The 24,641-nt window shown below is 44.9% G+C and overlaps 1 protein-coding gene across 2 annotated transcripts in view; it reads right to left on the reverse strand.

The window, feature by feature from the left end:
• The window catches only part of LOC121290178 (GDNF family receptor alpha-2-like), a 255,039-nt gene extending 230,810 nt beyond the window's left edge, over positions 1–24,229 (reverse strand). For both annotated transcript variants that reach the window (XM_041210435.1, XM_041210434.1), the window contains exons 1-2: positions 24,163–24,229; positions 19,757–20,056 (exon numbers count right to left, since the gene is read on the reverse strand). In XM_041210435.1, coding sequence (XP_041066369.1) covers positions 19,757–20,056; positions 24,163–24,202 — 340 coding nt within the window. In that variant the 5' untranslated portion in view covers positions 24,203–24,229. The remainder of the gene's footprint in view (positions 1–19,756; positions 20,057–24,162) is intronic.
• Positions 24,230–24,641: the final 412 nt, after the last annotated feature.

Here is a 24,641-nt window from a genome sequence, read left to right on the forward strand (position 1 = left end):
ATAAAGCAGCCCTCGGCACTTGACAGGACCATTATCACACAAAATACAAATGGAGATAGATGAGAGAAAGAGAGGGAGAAAGAAAGGAAAGTAGAAATAATGATAAAGAAATTCCTTCTTTCGGTTCATGTGAATCATGAAAATTACAACTGCAGTGTGGGACATCACTGTAGGAGTTCCTCAGGGTAGTGTCCTCGGCCCAACCACCTTCAGCCTCTTCATCAATAATAACCTTCCTTCCATCATAAGGTCAGAAGTGGGGATGTTCGCTGATGATTGCACAATGTTCAGCACCATTTGCAACTCCTCAGATACTGAAGCAGCCCAAGTCCAAATGGAGCAAGACCTGGACAATATCCAGGCTTGGGCTGACAAGCGGCAAATAATATTCGTGCCACACAAGTGCCAGGCAATGACGATCTCCAACAAGAGAGGATCCAACCATTGCCCCTTGACATTCAATGGCATTGCCATCACTGAATCCCCCACTATCAACATCCTGGGAATTACCATGAACCAGAAACTGAACTGGACTAGCCATGTAAACAAAAACAAAAACAAAAATACCTGGAAAAACTCAGCAGGTCTGACAGCATCTGCGGAGAAGAATACAGTTAATGTTTCAAGTTCATATGAATCTTCAACAGAACTGTTGAAGAGTCATACGGACTTGAAACATTAACTGTATTCCTCTCTCCTCTCTGCAGATGCTGTCAGACCTGCTGAGTTTTTCCAGGTATTTTTGTTTTTGTTTTGGATTTCCAGCATCCGCAGTTTTTTGCTTTTATCTTAGCCATATGAAGATTGTGGCTGCAAGAGCAGGTCAGAGGCTGGGAACCCTGCGGTGAGTGACTCACCTCCTGACTCCCCAAAGCCTGTCCACTGTCTACAAGGCATAGGTCAGGAGTGTGATGGAATACTCTCCGCTTGACTGTATGAGTGCATTTCCAACAACGCTCAAGAAGCTCGACACTATCCCGGACAAAGCAGCCTGCTTGACTGGCACCTCACCCAACGCCTTCAACACTCACTCCCTTCACCAGTGAAGCACAGTGGTAGCAGTGTGTAGCGTCTACAAGATGTACTGCAACAAATCACCAAGACTCCTTCGACAGCACCTTCCAAACCTGCAACCTCTACCACCTTGAAGGACAAGAGCAGCAGGTGCATGGGAACAATGGGTGCAAGTTCCCCTCCAAGCTGCAACCCATCCTGACTTGGAAATATATCGCCGTTCCTTCACTGTTGCTGAGTCAAAATCTGGGAACTCCTTTCCTAACAGCACTGTGGGTGTGCCTACACCACAGGGACTGCAGTGGTTCAAGAAGGCAGCTCACCACCACCTTCTCAAGGGCAATTAGGGATGGGCAATAAATGCTGACCCAGCCAGCGAAGCCCACATCCCGTGATTGAATAAAAAAGGACAAATAATCATGACCGAAATTATAAGTGTTTTCAACACTGCCCATGGTGTTTTGTGAAGTAACCAAACATCCAGTCATTGTCAGAAGGGAAACTTATTTACTCAGGCGTAATTTTTGTGCCGTCAATCTGCCTGGATTGGATTGGATCGGATCGGATCCGATTGGATTGGATTGGATTGGCTGGCCATTTCCATTGGCTTGTAAAACCGAGCGAGCTGTAAAACTGGAAGGTAATCAATTGAACAGGCTGGATTCAACTCATCGCCTTTGATCCTCCACTGGCGTTACACCAACTGCACCAATAGTGCAGCTTTTGACAGCTGACTCAGAGGCCTCATGTGAACAATAACATCTTATATTTATATCGACCCCTCAATATAAGAAAACATCCCACGGTGCTTCACAGGAGCATGTTAAAACAAAGTGCAATATCGAGCCACATAAGGAGATATTAGGTCAGATGACCAAAAGCTTGGTCAAAGAGGTTGATTTTAAGGAGTGTCTCAGAATGCGAGGGGGAGAGGTAAGGAGGGAATTCCAGAGCTTGGGGCCTCAGCAGCTGAAGGCACGGCCACCAATGGTAGAGTGATTGTGTTTGGGAATGCACAAATGGCCAGAATTAGAGGAGTGCAGATATCTTGGAGGGTTGTAAGGTTGGAGGAAATTACAGAGATAGGGAGGGGTGAGGCCATGGAGGGATCTGAAAACAAGGTTAAGAATTTTAAAAATCAAGATGTTGCTCAGGCAACACCCGGTGATAGAACATTCCAGTTAACTGAAAAGATCAAACAAGGTCCAAATGTACTTTAGTTGATTATAAATGGACTTCACCCTTGAGTGTGAAAATATAGATTTTCATTTACAAGACTGAGTGTGATTAACAGCCAGGTCCCAATGATTTTCCATCAGGTTTTGCAGTGTCATTACAAGAATAAAATTCTTAACTTGCATTTTGCGTTGTTAAATATTTCAATATACAGTTTTATGTTTCTATAATTGCTATGCCTTAATGTCTAATAGAATTCCCCATTATCTTTGAGCAGAATAAATCTTCAGCCTTTAGAAAATATAGAAACTGCAAATTAGTAGATGTAAAAACACCGCTCGATGAAACATTCTCCTTTCTCAACTTCATATTTCAGCCCCTTCTTATATTTCCCTTTTGGTTCAGAACAATCCAGTCATTCTTTGAACAATTGTTTCAGAAAGGGGTGACAAGTGGGCATTTTAAAAAAAAAAATTCTTTCATGGGATGTATCACTGGCAAGGCCAGCATTCGTGGCCCAGTTCTAATTGCCTTTGAGAGGGTGATGGGCTAAAGAGTGCGGTCAACAGCAGGAGGTCCAGCGGCTTTGACACTCACATGAGGGCAGCTCCAAGGCAAGTCTGGCCGGATTCAGCCAGGTGCCTCAGCTCAAGAAGTCCCTGCAGAGGAATCCCTTTCCACTGTGCTCCAAGGATAATCAGAGAGTGTGACTGAGAGGGCTTACATTTGGGGCTGTGGACTCCGAAATTGGAGAAGTGAATTTGAAAAACAGGAAGCCGGGCAGTTTTTCAGGTTGGAATGCTTCCGTTACTTCTTTGAAGAATAACCAAATAAGATAGGATTACTGTGGCATTCATTCACTTGTGCTGACGTATGTGAAGACTTGACAGAAATTACTCTTGTCCAAATTTATGCCTTTATCACTTCCTTCTCACTGGCCTTGCTGCCTTTGCCCTTCAAGAATGTCCCTGTTATCATCCTTCCCAAAATCCCATCACCTTTCCAGAAATACCATCGTTCTCTCCCAAAGTTCCCATCATGCTTCGACACACTAAGGGTGCCTGACATCCCCACACTCCAGCGGGCTGATTGGAAGGCCCTTGCAGCATTGTTGGAACAATTGTCTCCATTTTCTCCAACCCACCTTTCAATCAGGCTTTCCACTCATCTAAGACCTAGTTCCCCATCGTCGGCCCAGTCCATTATCACACCAGGGCTTCCAGAGGCCCTGCCCTGCCCTCCAAAACTCCTGCCTTAAAACCCATGCTTCCCAACTTCCCTGCACAGCTTCAACTACTCTCTTAATACCCTTCTCTTTGACTGTACATTCACTCGCTCCTTGACTTCCATTTCCACCCCCGGCCATTTATTTGAAGCAGATAGAGCTGTGCATTCTGACTGAATAGCACAAACTAAAATAAAAACAGAAAATGCTGGAAAAACTCAGCAGGTCTGGCAGCATTTGTGGAGAGAGAAACGTTTCCAGTCCATATGACTCTTCCTCAGGGCTAAAGAGAAGTAGAAATCTGATGGGTTTTATACATTTTTAAGAGGGGGTGGAACAGGTGGAGCTAAACGCAAGGTCAGAGATTAGTGGAAGCTCAGGAGAGACTGACAAGGATGAGGTCACAAGGCAAAGGGAGTGTTAATGGTGGCATTAAAGACTAGAGAAGGTGCTGATAGTGGCATAAAGGTAAGATAGCAGAATGTTAACAGCAGAACAAGGGTCAACACTCTGTGAAAGCACAACATAGAAACAAGTGACAGGTGGCCCTGTGATGGTAGGGTGGGTGGGTGTGGGGGTGGGGGGGGGGGGGCGGTCGGGGGAGCTTGTTGGGGGGGGCGGGGGGGGATGGTGGGTTGGTAAGAGGTTGGGGGGAAAGGACTTTAAAAAGTATTTTAAAAATGTTTTAAATGAATAAATAAATCAAACTAAATTTTCAAAATAAATAAAAGTTTTAAAAATGCATTAAAAAAGGCGTAAAGATGGAGGAGAGAGTTCATGGTCTGAAGTTCTTGAACTCTAGGGTTGTTGAAGAATGTGTTTCTGGCGAGAGGCAGTTTCACTTGATGCAAAGTAAAACTTGATGTTGGCCATAAAGCACTTTGATAGGTCCTGAGGTAGTGACAGTTGCTAGATAAATGTAGGTCTCTCTTTTTTCTTTTCAATACATACTTTAATCAAGATTCAGTGACAATGGGCATGTTTAGATAAACATGGCTGGCGACAAATAAAAAAATAAAAATCTCGAAATATGGGACAGAGAATGTTGCAAACAGTAGATCAGTTCGTATATCAGTCTGTACTAGGAGAAACGATGGAATTATGTTTTTAGGCCTTATTTTGAATCCAAGGAAGTTTCTTTGCCTCCCTGACAGATGTAGAGTGACCAGCAATGTCTTTCCAGCCTTTTCATCATTGTTACTGAGTTGCAGAAACTCAGTACATTAACAAATTCATTAAACATGCTGAAATAATCAGTGATTTCCCAATTAATATGAATGTATGCAAGGCTGTACTGCTGTTTTGGAAATTAATATTACAATACTATGGATGAAACACCCAACATACTCACGAGGTTACTTGTTTCAGTGAGTAAGTATAGCACAATGTTTAATTCAGTCCTTTGCTGATAAATTTACTCTGCAGCTCAGACAAGGCAACTTCATTGACATTTCCCATGGAGGAAACATGTCACTTTTAATATTTTCAGAATGACAAGCAACCACGAGTTAAAACAAGAATATCCCTATTTTACTCATGAATACAAACTATCCGCCATGTCCCCCAACCATACCTGCTATTGCTTGCAAGGCCTCCTTACCCACCATCTCCACTTATCCCTAAATCCCACCTACCCACCATCTCCCCATATCCCTCATTCCCACCCACCCACCATCTCTGCATATCCCTCAATCCCACCTAGCCACCACCTCCGCATATCTCCTCTTCCTACCTACCTTCTCCCCATATCTCTCAATCCTACCTACCCACCTTCTCTCCATATCCCTCAATCTCTCCTACCCACCTTCTCCCCATGTCCCTCAATCCCACCTACGCATCTTCTCCCCATATCCCTCAATCCCACCTACCCACCTTCTCCCCATATCCCTCAATCCCACCTGCCCACCATCTCTCCATATCCATCAATCCCACCTACCAACCATCTCCCCATATCCCTCACTCCTATCCATCCACCTCCTCCCCATATCCCTCAATCCCACCTACCCACCATCTCTACATATCCCTCAATCTCTCCTACCCACCTTCTCCCCATATCCCTCAATCCCACCTATGCATCTTCTCCCCATATCTCTCAATCGCACCTACCCACCATCTCCCCATATCCCTCAATCCCACTTTCCCACCATCTCCCCATATCCCTCAATCCCACCTACCCTCCATCTCCCCATATCCCTCAATCCCACCTTCCCACCATCTCTCCATATCCCTCAATCCCACCTTCCCACCATCTCCCCATATCCCTCAATCCCACCTACCCACCTTCTCCCCATATCCCTCCTACCCACCTACCCAACATCTCCCCATATCTCCCTTTCTTACCTACCTTCTCCCCATATCTCTCAATCCTACCTACCCACCTTCTCCACATATACCTCAATCTCTCCTACCCACCTTCTCCCCATATCCCTCAATCACACCTACACATCTTCTCCCCATATCCCTCAATCGCACCTACCCACCATCTCCCCATATCCCTCAATCCCACTTTCCCACCATCTCCCCATATCCCTCAATCCCACCTACCCTCCATCTCCCCATATCCCTCAATCCCACCTTCCCACCATCTCTCCATATCCCTCAATCCCACCTTCCCACCATCTCCCCATATCCCTCAATCCCACCTACCCACCTTCTCCCCATATCCCTCCTACCCACCTACCCAACATCTCCCCATATCTCCCTTTCTTACCTACCTTCTCCCCATATCTCTCAATCCTACCTACCCACCTTCTCCACATATACCTCAATCTCTCCTACCCACCTTCTCCCCATATCCCTCAATCACACCTACACATCTTCTCCCCATATCCCTCAATCCCACCTACCCACCATCTCCCCATATCTCTCAATCCCACCTTCCCACCATCTCCCCATATCCCTCAATCTCACCTACCCACCTTCTCCCCATACCCTTCAATTTCTCCTACCCAGCTTCTCCCCATATCCCTCAATCTCACCTACCCACTTTCTCCCCATATCCCTCAATCCCACCTACCCACCATCTCCCCATATCCCTCAATCCAACCTACCCACCATCTCCCCATATCTTTCAACCTTCACAATTACCTTCCGTGGTAGATTATCCCAAACATTTGGGGTTGAAAGCTGCTCACTTTCCTCCTTATTCCTAACCTCCCAATGATCCACCCCCCACCCCTCATATCTGAACCCTTCCCCACCATGAGCAATTGTTTCCCCTCATTGTTTACCATCGGGTCCAATCCACAGTCGTCCGTTAAACAAAGAAAGCAAAGCCCAAGCGCTTCAACCTTCACTCTCAAATTAAGCATCGGGTGCCCCAAACTATCTCCTCCATTTGTCTCTGTCCTCTCGCGAGTAACAAGCAGGTGGGTTTTATTTTGAGTTTTCACATTTTATTTCGCAACTACTGTACATGAAAGCACAGTACCCCCCAACAGACCAATGTTCAAGATCTTCTCATGACCAGCATCTGAAGTGCCTCTAAATTGTTGGTCTTAGAAAAAGATGTATAAACATCCCTCGGGTCCCTCTTGAACACTTGGCTGCGGTGGGGAGAGAGATATGGGGGCAAGGAGGACCTCAGAAAGGAGGCTGCCTATTTCCCTTTGATTGCCCGAACCAAAAGAGCGGAAAATCCACGCTTGATTCTCCATGACAAACATCATCGTGCAAGGCAACAGAATCATTGAAAATCACCAATGAGTCAAATTCCTCAGCTTGATGCTGACCAAAGCAAGTCAAGAGATGGCTGTGAATTGGAATGGAGGTTATAAAAAAATCAATTTACTTTATCAAACACCATCTAATAATCGGCTAAATATAAAGTAAATATCCTTAAGGATCAGCTCATCCAGCAGCCGTGCGAATGAATGCCTGATTCAATATTTATATTCAATACAGGCAAGGCTTTAAAGAGTACTTTGCAAAAGCTATTGGTTTAATTATTTATTTTGACTTGCAGGCAGAGAAAGAATTTGCTAATTCCTTCGCATTAGTTAATAGGACACGTTCAGGCAAACATTGTGAAAGTGAGATTTGCTCGCACGGGGCTTGAACAATAGATACAGCTGGGTGAAGTGAACTTCCTGCCAGCTTTGTAAACAGAAGAACAGGGGGGAACCATCCGCCCCCTCAAACCATTCCATTGGATCGTGGCTGAGCTATACCGCAACTTGATTTCCCCGCCTTGGTTTCCCAGCATGTAACACCCTTTCCAGTCAAACATCTATCAGTCTCAGTTTTGAAATTTGCTGCAGACCCCCAGCCGCAGTGGTTTTCTTGGGGGGAGTGAGTTCCAGATTTCCTGACATGATCCTTGAATGGTCCGGCTCTAGTTTTAAGGGCAAGTCCCCTTGTTCTGGACTTTCCCAACCACCGGCTTCCTTCCATCTGTCCTATCGTCCTCTTCAATCATCTTAAACGCCCAGATCTTCTGTATTCAAAGGAATATAGGCTTGGTCTATGCAACCTTTCATCACCACCTTTCCAAGTGCATGTTGAGCAAAGGGTTGCCCTGCTTTTACTTATTCCAAAGGGAAACGGATTTTGAAATGTATAGGATTCTTCTCCATCAGCCAGCCGAATCTAAATTGTCAGGACAATGGGAAATCTTTGTCAAACATGCTCCCCTGAACTCCATGACATCACATGCGGTTTCTTGTCAGCACAGGGCGAGTAAGATGAAAAGGGGCAGAAAAGCAAAAGGAAAGCAGGAGTAAATTGACTTGAATGGAACTGCGCTTCGGACAGCAACTCCAGGTCTCTTCAAGAAGGCTTACCACCATCCCGTGATCTGGCTGACAAGTAACCTGGGATCACAAACACGATGGTGATGTTTAGCCTCAAAGCCGGCCTCAATTATTCAGCTGTTTCAGGCAGACTGGAAAAGCCAGATGATTTCAAACTCGGGAAAATCAATCGTACGACAATTGTGACTGGCCGCAAATTTCAGCTTCCCAGTCAGGAGAACCCAAGTTCAGGAACAAACTTTAGCAACGCTGAAGAAAGCCATTTGGCCCCTCGAGCTCATTTCCATCACTCAGTGGCTGACCTGCAGCCAAATTCCATACCCACGCCTTTGCCCCATATCTACTAACACCTTTGGGTTCCCTCTTTGTCTTTTTCAATAAGGTTGCTTGGTGGATTTGCTTTGGCCTTGGTTACGTAGACACACATCTGGAGAAAATATCCCCTTTTAGCTTCCAACCTAGCCTGTCCCATTGAACCCACTACTGAATTATTCCCAGTGGTGATCCAGAGAATTGTTGCGGTTTCTACATTTCTCAGGTCAATTAGATCAAAAGATCACGAGAAATAGGAGCAGGAGTAGGCCATTCAGCCCCTCAAACTTGCTCCGCCATTCAATAAAATCATGGCTAATCCGACTGTGGCCTTAACCCCACCCTCCTGCCCATCCCCCACAACCCTCAACTCCCTTGTCAATCAAAAATCTGCCTAACCCAGCCTTAAATATATTCAATGACTCAGCCTCCACTACTCTCTGGGTTAGAGAATTCCAAAGACTAACAACCCTCTGAGAAGAAATTCCTCCTCACCTTCATCTTAAATGGGAGACCCCTTATTTTTAAACTGTGTTCCTCCTAATTCTAGACTCCCCTAGGAGGAGAAACATCCCCCCAGTGTGCATCTACCATCGACCCTCCTCAAAATCTTTTATGTTTCAATAAGATCATGTCTCATTCTTCTAAACTCCAGTAAGTATAAGTCCAACCCGATCAACCTTTCCTCATAAGCAACCCTTTTATCCCAGGCATCAGCCTAGCAAACCTCCTCTGAACTGCTTCCAATGCAAGTATATCCCTCATTAAGCAAGGTGACCAATAGTGTGCACAGTGCTCTAGGTGCAGTCTCACTCAAGCCCTTTGTAGTTGTAGCAAGACTTCTTGATTTTGATGCTCCACCCCCCTTGCAGTAAAGGCCAACATTCCATTTGCCTTCCTAATTACTTGCTGTACCTGCATGATAACTTTTTGTGATTCACATATGAGGACACTCAGGATCCTCTGTACTGCAACATTCTGCAGTCCCACTCCATTTAAATAATATTCTTTTCTGTTCTTGCTGCTAAAGTGGACAACCTCACAGTTTCCAATGCAAGTATCTCCTTCCTTCAATAAGGAGACCAAAACTGTACACAATACTCCAAGTACAGTCTTACCAATGCCCTGGGCAGTTCTAGCAAGACTTCCCTACTTTTGAAGTCAGGGAATTGCCTGCAAATTTAAGTCTCCAGGCCAAGAGAAACGAGAATGAAATGATTGATGTTCTTTCTCATTTTAAAAAAGATAAATGTTTTTCTTTGCATCTGTAATGTTGTGTGGCAACCGGTTTACTGAGCTTGAATATCTCTGGTGAAACATTTGTATTTGGGCATGTAGATGGGAATAAAAGAAAGACTTGCATTTATATTCCACCTTTCATGACCTCAGGACGGTTCCAAAGCCAATGAAGTACTTGTTGAAGTGCAGCTACTGTTGCACTCTAGGAAACACAGCAGCCAATTTGCACACAGCAAACAGCAATGTGATAAAGACCAGATCACCTGCTTTGGTGATTGAAGGGTAAGTATTGGCCTCGGAACATCAGTAAGAACTTCATTGCTCTGCCTCCAATAGTGCCATGGAATCCTTTTACACCCACCTGAGAGCAGAAGCAGCCTTGATTTAATATCCGAATCTGAAAGATGGCTCCTCCAACACTGCAGCACTCCCTCAGTATTGCACAGGGAGCTCTAGTCTGGATTATGTGCTCAAGTTTCAGGAGTCAGGCTTGAACACACCACCTGGGACAGAGAGCATCAAATGCCCTCAATGAAGCTCAATGTGATTTTCTCTCCATTAATTTAAAATCTGTTCAGTGGAATGCGACAGACACGCACACAACATCGGAGTTTGTATTCCAAAACCCTGGCTTCCGTTTTAACCATTGATTTAAAATAAGCATGTCTTCAAATTAAATAACTTATTTAAGATCCAAAGGAAGTGAGAGGAAATATTCTAGACCCAACCAGGGAGTAGGTTATTCTTGGCCTGGCAATGAGACCAGGTTGATCACTGATTTCATGGTAAAGGAGTCTCCAGGTGGCTGACAGGAAAATATAATAATTTTCATAATATTATTGGAATTTATTGTAAGGTAGGAGTAGTGTGTGTGTCTGTGCGTGTTTATGTTGGGAGGAGACTTTATTGAGTTAAAGACAGCTGGTCTGAAGGCTTCGATGTATCAAGAAGAGAAGCTAGGTTTGAAATGTTAAATAGGTAAACATGGGGGAAGTTTTAGAATGTGAGGTGACAAGGTAAAATTTGCATTTCAGATAAACCAAAGTAATTTGAATTTCAAAGGAGGTGGTGAAATGTTACACTCAACCAGAAGAAGCCAAACAGTGTGTTTATTTTTTCCCAAGGCTTACTGATAAAATGGGTACTATGAAAGATTTTCATTATTAGAAAAGTAGAGTTGAAAAGACATATTGTAACAATAGGATTTACATTAAAAAGGGAGAAACCTGTGTAAAGGAGATGAGGTTCTGTGCAAGAGGAAGGATTTCTAAGAACTAACAAGCGTGAAAAGCCTTCAGCCTCTAAGCCTCATGCTGCTCTCTACACGAACTGAAGTGAAGAAAATTCACCTTGAATTCGACTGTTCAGGGTATCTTGCTACTTTGCCTGGGCCTTTTAAAATCTATGGGCCAGGATATTGAGTTCGGCGAATGGGGGGGGGGGGGCGGTGGGCTCACTCACCGATGCGTAAAATGATGCGGGGAGGATGTTGGGTAGAACTCCCGACCTCACCCCGCGTCATTTCAATTTTCAGGTCGGCGGGGGCGCAGCCGAATCAGCTGTGCACCCACCAACCTGTCAACGGCCAACTGAGGCCATTTAAAAAGTAATTGAAGTAGTTAAAGGACCTGCCCGTCCAACCTTAAGGTTGGTGGGCAGGCGACGAGCCCTGCCGGACTTCAGAAAAAGCATCAAACCTCATTCACGGGCGGGATGAGGCTTCGTGTAGGTTTTTAAAAATTCAATAAAGGTTTAATTAAAAGTGATGGACATGTCCCAACTCATGTGACAGTGTCACATGAGGGCACATGTTAGGGAAATTTTATTTGTCTATATTTCACATTTTTCGATGTTGAGCCAATCTCCCTGAGGCAGCACTTAGCCTCGGGGAGATGAGTGCATTCTTTCATGATGCATGCGTGATGGAGCACACTCTCGGCTTAGGGAATAACCCCCTGCCTGCACAGGAAGAGCATGGTGCTTCCTGGTGGATGTCATGCTGGGCAGGCCTTAATTGGCCTGCCCACGTAAAATGGAGGCTCACCCCCAATCCGGGGCGCCGATTGGAGGTGTGCCTGCATGCGCCTGCTCCTGAACATCCCGGGAAAATTCTTCCCTGTGTGTTTTACTATTGCCTGAACGGAGGTGTAAATGGGAGTTAGATTAATTAGGGGAGCTAGGAGCTATCACAGTAGTCATTTGTGAACCTATGTATGTGCTTAAAATCATTTTTTAAATTAATTAATGTTTAATTTAGTTTTGTAAGAAACCTATAAGACTCAGTGGTCGTATTATTACTGAATTCAAGGCCACATCTCAAAATAAATACAAATTGTAAAATAGTTGTGGCAGTTGTTTCATGTTGAATGGCCGATCAGGCTCGAAGGGCCAATTAGCCTGCTGCTGCTCCTAAGTTTTTTAGGAAATAGAGATAGTTTAAGTAAGTTATATTGGTATTTGTAGGTGTTAGGAATGAGTTTTAGCTTTAATGTTTACATGTGATTTGTATTTCTGTATCTGTGTGTTAAGAAAGGTCGGATTGAGTATCAGTTTAAATTTAAAAGGCGCTTGCATTTCTAATGAGAGTATTACAACTGTAAGCTAAGTTAAGCAAACAAGAGTAGAAAAAAAAAGTGCTGTTGCCTAGCAACAGGGGTCCAGAGAGGCAGGTCCCTCTCACAGGCACACACAGAAGAAGAAAAACAGTAGCTTGTTTTGGAAGCTGTTGGAGTTCAGCTGGTGTTGAAGATAGCTGCCAGAGAATCAGCCTGGAAGGAGCACTTAGCCAGTCCCAAGCTAATGAAAACCCCAAAAAATCCAGGGGAATGGAACAGCGGAAAGTCCCAAGAAGACCTTTTAGTCAAAGGAAGGACAGGAACCTGGAAAAGGTCCTGTGAATGAAGTTAAGAGTGAGGGGCATAGAGAAAGTGAGGGGCAGAGAGAAAGGCTCCAAGCTTCAGATTTAAAGAGACCAAAGCTGCAGAAAGAAGCTTTAAAGCAAGAACAGCTTACAAGAGGCAAGAAGGTCCAAAGAGACAACTGAGGTCTGTAACTCTTTGCTATGGGCATGTGAAGCAGTAGTACTGTTGATGGCTGAATCGGTGAGAGAGAGTGCATGGAAGACAGCTTGAAAACATGTGGCGACCCAGGGAAGAGGAACATTGGAAGGAGAGTTCAAAACCCTGGAGGTGAACCTTTGCGGAAGGTGCCTGAGAGGAAGCATCGTTTGGGAGAAGATTTCAACATGAGTTCTTGGAGAGTGGAGATTGGAAACCCTCAAGTGAAGGACGGGATTCAGTGAGACTGATTGGCTCACAACGTGATGAGTGTTTGGGGGGAGTTGAGGAGAGATCCATGGCATCTGGTTGAGGTGGCATCTGTCACTTGGTTTCAGAGTGTGGTGTGTCTGACCACAGGTTGCCTGTTGATACATGGACTGTACTTACTGTGAACATGAGAGTATAACATGTCTTTGTTGTTGTCCTTACAAATCTGTATATATCTGTAAAGGTATAGTTGTGGATGAAGGACTTTTGTTCATCTTTTCTTGTTGAATAAATGTTTTATTCTTTTGTTAAAAGTTCATCAGCTGACTTTGGTGACTCTCCATGTATCTAAACAAACAAATAAAAGTTAGCATCTATCAAGCTGGGTTCCACTCTGGGATCAGGCTTGTCTAGGGGTAACCTCAGCTGGGATCATAACAAGTCCAATGTTCCTATGTTCCTAATCCTAGATGCTACCTATGCAAATATCTAGAATGAATTTATTGATGCTATTTTTGGAGTGTGTTTAATGTGTACTGGGTTATGTTTCAGTCCTACAACCAGACAATCACAAGCTTATGTCTGGAGGCTACTTATACATGATAATTACATGCCAGATTCAGTGGGATCTGAAATAATCACACCATTTTTTAACCAAAGCTCCTTCAACAACACCTTCCAAACCCGTAACCTCTACCACCAAGAAGGATAAGGGCCGCAGGTGCATGGGAACACCACCACCTGCAAGTTCCCCTCTACATCAACATCATCCTAATTTGGAAATATATTGCCATTCCTTCACTGTCGCTGGGTCAAAATCCTGGAACTCCCTCCTTAACAGCACTGTGGGTGTACCTACACCACATGGACTTCAGTGGTTCAAGAAGGCAGCTCACCACCACCTTCTCAAGGACAATTAGGGATGGGCAATAAATGCTGGCCTAGCCAGTGATGCCCACATCCCATGAAAGAATTTTTAAAAAGAACCAAGTTGAAAGGCCCCAAGCCATAAACAGAAAAAGGGAAAAGCAAGCTAAATTGGAAAGCAGTGATCAGATGACAGTAAGCTTGAGATCTTAAAGCCTGAAGGTTGTGGAAGAAGAGAAAGATAGAGGGAAGACTGAGGGGAGCAAGACAGAGAGTGAAGAATTCACAAAGAAGGTTTGAGATCATGGGAGGGCTTGAGTTGGAGTTGGAGAAATTCTGAGTTAATTTTAAAAGCTTTGGATCATGAAGTCATGAAATGCTTGAAATATTTGGGATACTTGGGGCTTAATGGAGTGAGTGTTGGGATGGTGTTGATTACAGCACATGTCTGTTAAAGAAGTCCTCATAGTCTTCAGTAGGTTAACAGTGAGTCTTTATGAGGTACGTGTCTCTATATACATATATACAGTAGACAGTACACACAAGAAGCTAATTCCATGTCTAGGTCTTAACACATCTCTGCTCAACACCACTCTGACCCTAGGTCTGGGTCATGTGCCTTCTTACATCACTGTGTGGGTGGTACTGTACACCATCCCACATTAACCCTGTATGTCCCAGGCCCTTATATGCCAGTGTGGAAGAGAGAAATCACTTAGAATGCTGTATTAGATAAAATAAAGGAAGTTAGACAAACTGTGTGTGAAGCAGTGAAAGAGATAGAATTTTGGGGCTGTAATGATAGAGACAGTGACAGATTCGAGGTTAGAGATGAGAGACAGAGTCATTACCTCTCAGTCGACAAATCAACAGAGGATTTTTCAAGAGTCTAGCCACTTGTGATGGAAGCCACATTTAAGTTTTGATCTGACAGATTTACAAAACAACTGAGAGATAGGTGGCACACAAGAATAAACTGAAATGGCTGGCAGCACATTCAGCAAGAAGAGGGGAGGGCACAAGGATTCCATTGAAGACAAGGGGTTCCAAGAAGGAGCCGTGTTTAGCATGTGTGTGAAAATGCCTCGCTGACAGCTTGTATTTTTTGGGTTCCTTTGTGCAACTGGGTGGATAGAATGACCCGCTGATCAAACACAGCCTGTTGAATCTTTCCCTGTATTTGGCTTCTAAACATCAGCAAGACAACTTGCTATACAGAACAATGGCAATCTAGGAGCAATGGGAAGGGGATATGGGGTTGAAAATCCTAAATCTTGTGGCCAATAATCAAGCAGATGATACCTCATATCCAAAGTTTTGGAACAGGCTTTTTGTTTTAATATTGAATGTTGCATATTTTGTGAGTCCCAGAACAATGCAGAGATTACATTAGTTTCTTTGTTCATCATAGGTTTTATTCACCAAGCTTTCAATGTCTACTCCATGCTTCTTGCTCTGGCTTCCAGCTCTTTCCACAGTTTGTTTACTTTTCCCTGAGTCCTCACCCAGGCTGAACCAATCAAGCACAGTGAGCACCTAAACAGACTCACATAATCAAACACAGAACATTGAACAAATGACAAATTGAAAATCACCAGTTGATGACCCCTCCTGCAATCATTGCACCAACTAAAAGAGGAAGAAATCAGAACATGTCCAATATGCCTCACCATCTGTCTAATTTCTCTTTCCTCTGCCCAGCCTAATTAGCGCACTCTGCGGCAAATTGATGGATCCTGCATGGCTATTAACCCACCCTACAGTCCAGAGTAAATGTTGCTCATGTTGTTGCCTATTGCACTCAATGGTTAATAGAGGAAGGAGAGGAGGGAGCTTACAGTGAGCACAGGAGGAGGTGAGAGTGAGGGTGGGGGAGCAGGTTAGAGTGAGCACAGGAGGAGGTGAGAGTGAGGGTGGGGGAGCAGGTTAGAGTGAGCACAGGAGGTGGTGAGAGTGAAGGTGGGGGAGCAGGTTAGAGTGAGCACAGGAGGAGGTGAGAGTGAGGGTGGGGGAGCAGGTTAGGGTGAGCACAGGAGGAGGTGAGAGTGAGGGTGGGGGAGCAGGTTAGAGTGAGCACAGGAGGAGGTGAGAGTGAAGGTGGGGGAGCAGGTTAGAGTGAGCACAGGACCAGCGTAATCATAGAGACAGCAGCACAGAAGATCAGCCAGCCTTCTAGGCCTGTCCCAGCGCTAACTCTTCATCTACTCCAGCTCCTTTCACTGTATCCTTTGAAAAGGTTGACCTCTCTCAATCGCGAACGGACCTCCTGTGCATTTCCAACATTTTCCGACTTTTAAGTTACAATTTCGCTTCTTTCCTTCGTCAAAGCAAAAAAAAAAATTCTCGGATTATTTTGGAATCTAAGATCTTAGGAAATTGGAGTCATTAGCTGAGCAGCAAGGTTCCAACAGTGTCTAATTGCTATGTTCTTTACAATCCGAGGGTGACACTTCTTTCAAAATGAAAAAGATATTTTTGGTGCATTTGACAATCACGAGTCTGATACGACAGGAGCCAAATGGTAGTTTCAAAGCATCCCAGAGTATTTTTCAAAACGTGGTGCGCAAGATACGTGAGGAGTTTCGGCACTTTCAGACATCTTGGTGACTTTTTCTTGAAAGGAGAGGGGAGGGAATATACCCTCATCATCTGCCCACGGAGACAGGGACACCCGAGGAGGAGTCTGAGAGGTCTTTCAGCGAGTGGGTAATTTGGGAGGTACTGGGTTTAAGTGACAAGTCAGGTGGACTTCAAAGTGTTGAGAAGTCCTCTCACGTCCAATGCTTAAAGTTTTTCAGCGCTGGATGAAATGTTCGAAAATCTGTGGCTGAAAGGAATCATCTGCTTGAGCCACCTAAAGGCAACTCAAACTTGGTCGTGCGGAACTTGTCCTTGTACATGTTTAAAGGCTAGTCCATGATGGTTTGCAGCCTACCCCTTCTCTAAATTGGTGTTTGAAAACGGGTGACAGTAACCAAGCTCTTTGACAGTATAACTCTGTGACACACAAACACACTTAGCTATTTCCCTCCAACAAAGGGAATTTTACTGAGGGGAGAAACGGATCACCTGACTAATTTTTCAATGCCAAAAATCTTGAGGTCGCATTGCACTGTCTGGTCAACGATGATGATTGTGCTCCCAATGCCCACACGGACTGTTAGAACCCGCAGAGAATGAGTCACCGAAACGTCCAATTCCTATCAAAGGCCGTGAACCCTGTGTGGGGCAAAACCAAAGTCTTTATGTCTCAGAATCCAGAGAGAATAAGGAATCCAACCCCGAGAGAGGTAAATGAACTCCATTTTGAAAGAAGACCTTGGCATTTGGCATTTGGCTGTTGTCCAATTGTAAAATGTTGGTTGGATGGACAGGAAGATTGCACGGTAAGGAGAATTGCCTTGAGGGCGCTGTCAAAGCTGGGAAACTTCAGTAACGCTCCCTTCAATGAAGCCAGAAGAGAGAGGCAGTTGCACCAGAAGTCTTGCCTCCAACTCACGCTCAATACTTTGTCCAACCTCCTTTCACTACACTGGCTCCTCTAACCGAATCAAACAGTGGGTGAAGAAGACACCGTTCAAAGTTTATTACCTTGAACTGCCTGAATCCAAACGGCTGGCTTTTCCGTGAGCTCTGTGCAAGTGTTTCGGGTGAGTGCTTTCATACCTGCTCAGAGCTCCATACCTGGCTGTGTGTCGTTCTCCTGCTAACCTGGCCTGTCCCTGTGAAAGACGACAGCTCAAGTAATCCCTGTGGGAATCCAAATCAGTCAATCTGCTTAGAATCGGATGAGATTGTAAAGGAGGTCAATTAGAGGTCGATGAACTTTATATTTAAATAAAAGCTGGGGCCAAGCCACCCTTAGATCGCTGTACTTCAGCAGAAATACCGAACGGGGCGGTGTCTCAACCTACACCATACACAATCAAATCACGCAATTAGGGGTGAAGGAGACAAGTTCAGTATTCAGAACTGAAACAGATTATAGCGCGTCTCTACCCTTGTCCCTTGTCACATAAATCTCCTGGAAAGATTACTGCAAAAATACAGCAAGAGCATCAATTGTTTTAGAGATTTTTTGACCCCTCTCTATGAAGCTCAATGATGTACATTCTGATCATCAACTATTAATGATCATTAATTTAAATCACTGTCTCATTTTACAATAGTAATTAAAATAAGGAATTCCTGCAAAACTTACTTTACTTCAATTAATAAAATACAGCAGAGTATTTTGCACTGAAGATGACTCGGAGCACATGAAAGGCATTCTGCCAAAGTCTATTTTTAACTTCATCACTGTCTGTGAAACTAATAGTTAGGTTCGATGCTGACTAGCACAAAGACTGTGTTTAACTACGCACTACTGAATGTCTTTTTTTTTAAATGAGACCAGTACAATTGAGGGAAGAGGACAGACTGGCAAAAATATTTTATTGCTATTTGTGCTTGGGATGTGAGCATTGCTGGCAATGCCAGTATTTGTTGCCCATCTCTAACTGCCCCCCTTGAGCAAGCGTTGGTGGGCTGCCTACAATGAAGTGGCTTGCTAGGGCCATTTCAGACAGCAGTTAAGAATCAATCACATTGCTGTGGGCTTGAGTCAGTCAGAGGGCCAGTCCAGGTAAGGATGGCAGATTTCCTCCTCTGAAAGACACTGGTGAACCAGCTGAGCTTTCATCTGCAATCTGTTAGCCCCATGATCATTATTTACCAGGCAACCATTTTATTCACTAATTGAATTTAAATTCCCCCAGGCCGCTGGAGAATCAGTCCAGGCCCCTGGATTACTAGTCCAGTAAAAGAGTAACACTGTGCTACTTTTATAATGTGGCAAAGACATTTTACCTAATGGCGGTAGGGGGACAGGTGGTCATGCAATGGAAAGGTCAAAGCAGATTTGGCAAATGACATTCATTGTCTCTAATACCAATTTTTCACAGAATCGTTACAGCACACAAGGAGGCCTTTCATAGCTGCATCTGCTCTTCATAGGAGCAAGTTACCTAATGGCAGCCTCTACCTTCTCCCTATAGCCCTGCACATTCTTCCTTTTCAGATAACAATCTAATTCCCTCTTGAACACCTTGACAGAACCTGCCACAACCACACACTCAGACGGTGCATTCCAGATCCCACCCACTCGCTGCATCCTCATGTTGCTGTTGCTTCTTTTGTTCATTAGCTTAAGTCTGTGCCCTCTGGTTCTCAATCCTTCCAATCAGTGGGAACAGTTTCTCCCTATCTACTCTGTCCTCTATCAAACCTCCTCTCAACCTTCTCTCCTCTAAGGAAAACAGTCTCAACTTCTCCAATCAATCTATATAACTGAAGTTTCTCATCGCTGGAACCATTCTTGTGAATCCTGTCCACACTCTCTCTAATGCCTTCACATCTTTCCTAAAGTGTGGTACCCAGGACTGGATGCAATACTCCAAGTGAGGCCGAACCAGTATTCTGTAAAGCCTGACATAACTTTCTTGCCTTTATGCTCTATTGAAAGGGACATAAAGTCTAGGATACTGTATGCATTATTAACTACTCTCTCAATCTGTCCTGCCATCTTCAATGACTAATGTGCATATGCACCAGGTCCCTCTGCTCCTGTACCCCCTTAGAGTTGTACCCTTTATTTTAAATTGTCTCTCCCTCCTACGAAAATGAATCATTCACACTTCCCTGCATTGAACTTCATCTGCCACTTGTCCACCCATTCCACCAACTTGTCTATGTCCTTTTGAGGTTCCCCACTATCCTCCTCACAGTTCATAATGCTTGCAACTTGAACAATGAAAATTCTAAAAGCACCAGGGTGGGATTTTGAACTCACATTTGCTGGATTATTATTAACCCAGAGCCCCCGGTGAGGTAACCAGAATATGTTTTGAAACCTATGAATGTCTTACCTTGCTGCAAACTCTGGTGGATGCTCCAGTAGATGGCCAGGCACTGTTTCTCTTTCTTCATCGCCCGCTTACATCGGCAGTCAAACAGCGGGCTTCGCTGAAGCGCCACCACTGCGGCGATGCACTCATTCTTGGCCTCAGGACCAAACAGCATGGCGGCCTTCCCTGCCAGGCACTGACGCAGGGTCCGGTAGCGGCTGCTGCAGCCTGGTTCAGCCATGCACAACTCATTGGCCCGCACGCAGTCCACCCTCCAGCCACCCGGTAGAACAGGATCCCCAGTGGAATGCAGCACCTCGTCTGTACCATGGAGCAGGAAGGGTTAAAGATAAACAATGTAAAGTTAAAGAGCGACAATTGCAACCGTAATACAACCCCAACTAGAAATCTAACCAGGTAGTTTGCTGTAAATCCTTTATTGAGAACATTTAATACAACCCAAACTAGAAATTTAACCAGCTAATTTGTCATTAATCCATTGATAAGAACAAAAATATCATCCTAGCTGGAAATCTAACCAGATAATTTGCCATTAATCCATTTATAAGACCCTTTAATATAACCATAGCTAGAAATCTAACCAGGCAATTTGCCATTAATCCATTGATAGGAACCATTAATATAAGTCTAACTGGAAATCTAACTAGGTAATGTGCCATTAATCCTTTGACAGGCTATATAAATAATAGGCACAAAATAACAAATGATCAACACCACATCAGCGCAAAAGATAAGGCTGACGCATTTGCTACAATCTTCAGCCAGAAGAACCCATCTCGGCCTCCTCTGGAGGTCCCCAGCATCACAGATACTAGTCTTCAGCCAATTTGATTCATTCCATGTGACATCAAGAAACAGCTGAAGGCACTGGATACTGCAAAGTCTATGGGGCCTGACAATATTCTGGCAATAGTACTGAAGACTTGTGCTCCAGAACTTGCCATGACCCTAGCCAAGCTGTTCCAGTACAGCTACAACACTGGCATCTACCCAGCTATGTGGAAAACTGCCAAGGTATGTCCTGTACACAAAAAGCAGGACAAATCCAACCTGGCCAATTATTGCCCTTTCAGTCTACTATCGACCATCAATAAAGTGATGGAAGATGTCATCAACAGTGCTATCAAGCAGTACTTGCTTAGCAATAACCTGCTCACTGATGCCCAGTTTTGGTTCTGCCAAGGCCACTCAGCTCCTGACTTCATTACAGCCTTGGTTCAAACATGCACAAAAGAGCTGAACTCCCGATGTGAGGTGAGAGTGACTGCCCTTAACATCAGGACAGCATTTGACTGAATGTGGCTTCAAGGAGTCCTAGCAAAACTGGAGTCAATGGGAATCAGGCGGAAAACTATTCACTGGTTGGAGTCATACCTAGCACAAAGGAAGATGGTTGTGGTTGTTGGAGGTCTGTCATCTGAGTTCCAGGACATCACTACAGGAGTTCCTCAGGGTAGTGTCCTCGGCCCAACCATCTTCAGCTGCTTCATCAATGACCTTCCTTCTATCATAAGGTCAGAAGTGGGGGTGTTCGCTGATGATTGCACAATGTTCAGCACCATTCACAACTTCTCACATATAGAAATGGTCCGTGTCCAAATGCAGCAAGACTTGGACAATAGCCAGGCTGATAAGTGGCAAGGAACATTTGTGCCACACAGGTGCCAGGGAATGACCATCTCCAACAAGAGAAAATCTAACCATTGCCCCTTGACATTCAATGGCATTACCATCACTGAATCCCCCACTATCAACATCCTGGGGTCACCATTGATCAGAAACTGAACTGGACTAGCCATATAAATACTGTGGCTACAAGAGCAGGTCAGAGGCTAGGAATCCTGTGATGAGTAATTCACCTCCTGACTCCCCAAAGCCTGTCCACCATCTACAAGGCACAAGTCAGGAGTGTGATGGAATACTCTCCATTTGCCTGGATGAGTGCAGCTCCCACAACACTCAAGAAGCTCGACACCATCCAGGACAAAGCAGCCCGCTTGATCGGCATCCCATCTGCAAACATTCAATCCCTCCACCACTGACGCACAGTAGCAGCAGTGTGTACCATCTACGAGATGCATTGTAGGAACTCAACAAGGCTGTTTCGACAGCACCTCCAAACCCACGACCACTACCATCCAGAAGGACAAGGGCAGCAGACACATGGGAACATCACCACCCGGAAGTTTCTCTCCAAGCCACTCACCATCCTGATTTGGAAATATATCGGCCGTTCCTTGACTGTCGCTGAGTCACAATCCAGGAACTCCCTAACAACACTGTGGGTATACCTACACCACATGGACTGCAGCCGTTCAAGAAGGCAGCTCACCACCACCTTCTCAAGGGCAATTAGGGATGGGCAATAATTGTTGGACTAGCCAGCAAAACCCACATCCCATGGATGAAGAAGAAAATATATATAAATTATATAAACTTTTAAAATATATTAATAAACATAGAAAAATGTATAAAAGATATATTTAGAAGATTTTTTATGCATAAACCAACATTAAAATCATCTGTGATTTGAAATTGGATTTAATTCTCATAAAAATGATGATCTATAATTTCAGATTACTAACCATTGCCCTGGATTCCAGACTAGATGTCACTCTACCTCTGATTGCGCTGAATTTTCCCAGAATTTTGGCCGTTAGTTTCTATTATTGGTTTACTTTCTAATTGAGACTCGTCAGTCTGACTGAATCAGGAGAATTATTATTTTTTTCAATACTTGGCATTTAATGGATTTTCACCAGTGTTTGGGGCGGGCAAGGAGCGGTGAATGAAGGGGGGCGGAGGGGTGGTGGTGGGACTGCGTGGGTTGTGGGGGTGGGGGGCTGGTGGTCTAACTACCACGCTCGTGTTCATTACTCCACACAGGCTTATCAATCAGCTGCCCTCCTAAATACAGAGCTCCCTGATTGCCTTGGCCAGACGTCATTCTAACGAGCTGTCAGTGGTTGTTCGCCTGAAATCTCCACTTTGCTGAGCTATTATTTCAGGGCCAAACCGAAGAGATTATTCGTTCGCCAGCAGTTGGGGTTTAGGTGTGGCCTCTGAGCTCAGTACCTCTAGGAGTGGCGTCCTAGCTGCTGATTGCCCCGATAGATGCACAGTCAGGTATATCCCTGAAGCACAGCGGCGGGCTAAAAGGGATAGTAACGAAAGCGGGAACATCTGGCACAATATAACACAGTTTATGCAGGCAGCGTTATCTGTACCCATTAGCCTCCACATTCCAATCCTGTTTCATCTCATTTGTTTTCACTAATTCTTATCTCCGTGGGCACTTTACGCTTCAGTCACTCAAAGACTCATTTAATGGCTCTCTGCACTCGCCCTCCGTCTACATTTTGGGATCTTGTTTTCATGAATTCTGGCTCCTTCCGTGGCATGATTTACCTTCCTCCAGACGGGCTTAGCTTAATATTTTAATGCTCCCTTCGCAGCCAGCCCTATCACACCGCTCTCTGCATCTCCGTTAGTCTCTCTCCACTGCTTCCCCCCCATGTCCACCTCTCCCACCGACAGACTTATGTTTGCATAAAATTACACAGAATCTGACGTACAGGAGCAGGCCGTTCGGCCCACCCAGTCCAGGCTGGTGTTCGGGCTCCATACGAGTCTCCTCCTCCCACCCTCGCTTCATCGCACCCCACCAGCATATCGCTCTCCACTCCTTTCTCCCTCGTGTGTTTATCGTGTGTTTATTCCCCCCTGGAGTGTTATCGTGAATACTTGTTCGGAAGGGCCAGGTGTTTGTTCTGGGATTGCGTTTTAAGTATTATTTCAGCGTTTAATCACACTTTAATTGGGCAGCCTTAGCTAAATCAAACGGGCGAATGCTCAAACTCGCTACTAAATGCTCTTGCTAGTGAAATTCCTGTAGACCTCATACAGGAGATATACATATTCTCAGAAATGCACATCATTTGACGATACCCATCGCTCCGGGTGAAGCGGACACACACTCCCATTAAAGCCAGCCGTGAGATCGCATTAAACTTTTTAACCCTCTGTCGCTCAGCTCGATGTTTGCAAGCTAGAGGGACAGAATGGGTGATCGATCATTGTACATTCCATCGTCCCCTGCTTCAACTCTCTGTCTGTCTGCCTGTCTGTCTGTCTCCCTACATTCATTAAATATATGAAATCTTTAACTATTCCATTGACCCCTCGCCACCCCCCCCACCACCACCACCACCACCTGCTGTCACTGTAACTCCAAACTAAATGAAATGAAGCGACTTAGCTTGTGATCCACAGCAAGTTGACTTTCCGCCGAAGCACTTGACAGTTCACCTCCGCAGACCCTTTCCACACTCTTCCCCATCCAACCCCCACCCACCCACCCCAAGCATCCCTGTTGAAATAAACACATTTCCTCTCACCGGACTCACCGATGAAAATCAGGATGATGAACAGGTTTGCGCAAATCATGGTAGGTTCTCCGCGGATTCGGGGCGGGGGGGGTGGGGGGGGGGGGGTGGGGGTGTGGGGTGGGGTGGGTGGGTGGGTGGTGGGGAGGGGGTTTATTTCTGGAGTGGAAAGGCCAGTCACCGCCTGGGTGAAAACCCCTCTGGTTTTTTTTTATCCGCTGAAGACGGACATCAGTCTGTCAGGTCCAGTGATGCTGCTCTTAGGCTTCCACGTTGTAGAGATTCTGCAGCCATCTCTCCACTCGCATTCACTCCCCATGCAGCGTTGGACACAGCTCACGCTGAAGGGATCACCACTCCACTGAGGTTTTTTTGTTTAAACTACAAATATATGTGTGTATATTTTGTTTTTTTTTCCTAAAAAAATCACCCTCTGCAAATAAGGCTGGTCCAGTTAATGCAGCGGCCGGTCAAATCCACCAGCTCCCAGCTCGGCTCCT

Source organism: Carcharodon carcharias, chromosome 17, assembly GCF_017639515.1.
Source record: "Carcharodon carcharias isolate sCarCar2 chromosome 17, sCarCar2.pri, whole genome shotgun sequence".
NCBI lineage: Eukaryota > Metazoa > Chordata > Chondrichthyes > Lamniformes > Lamnidae > Carcharodon > Carcharodon carcharias.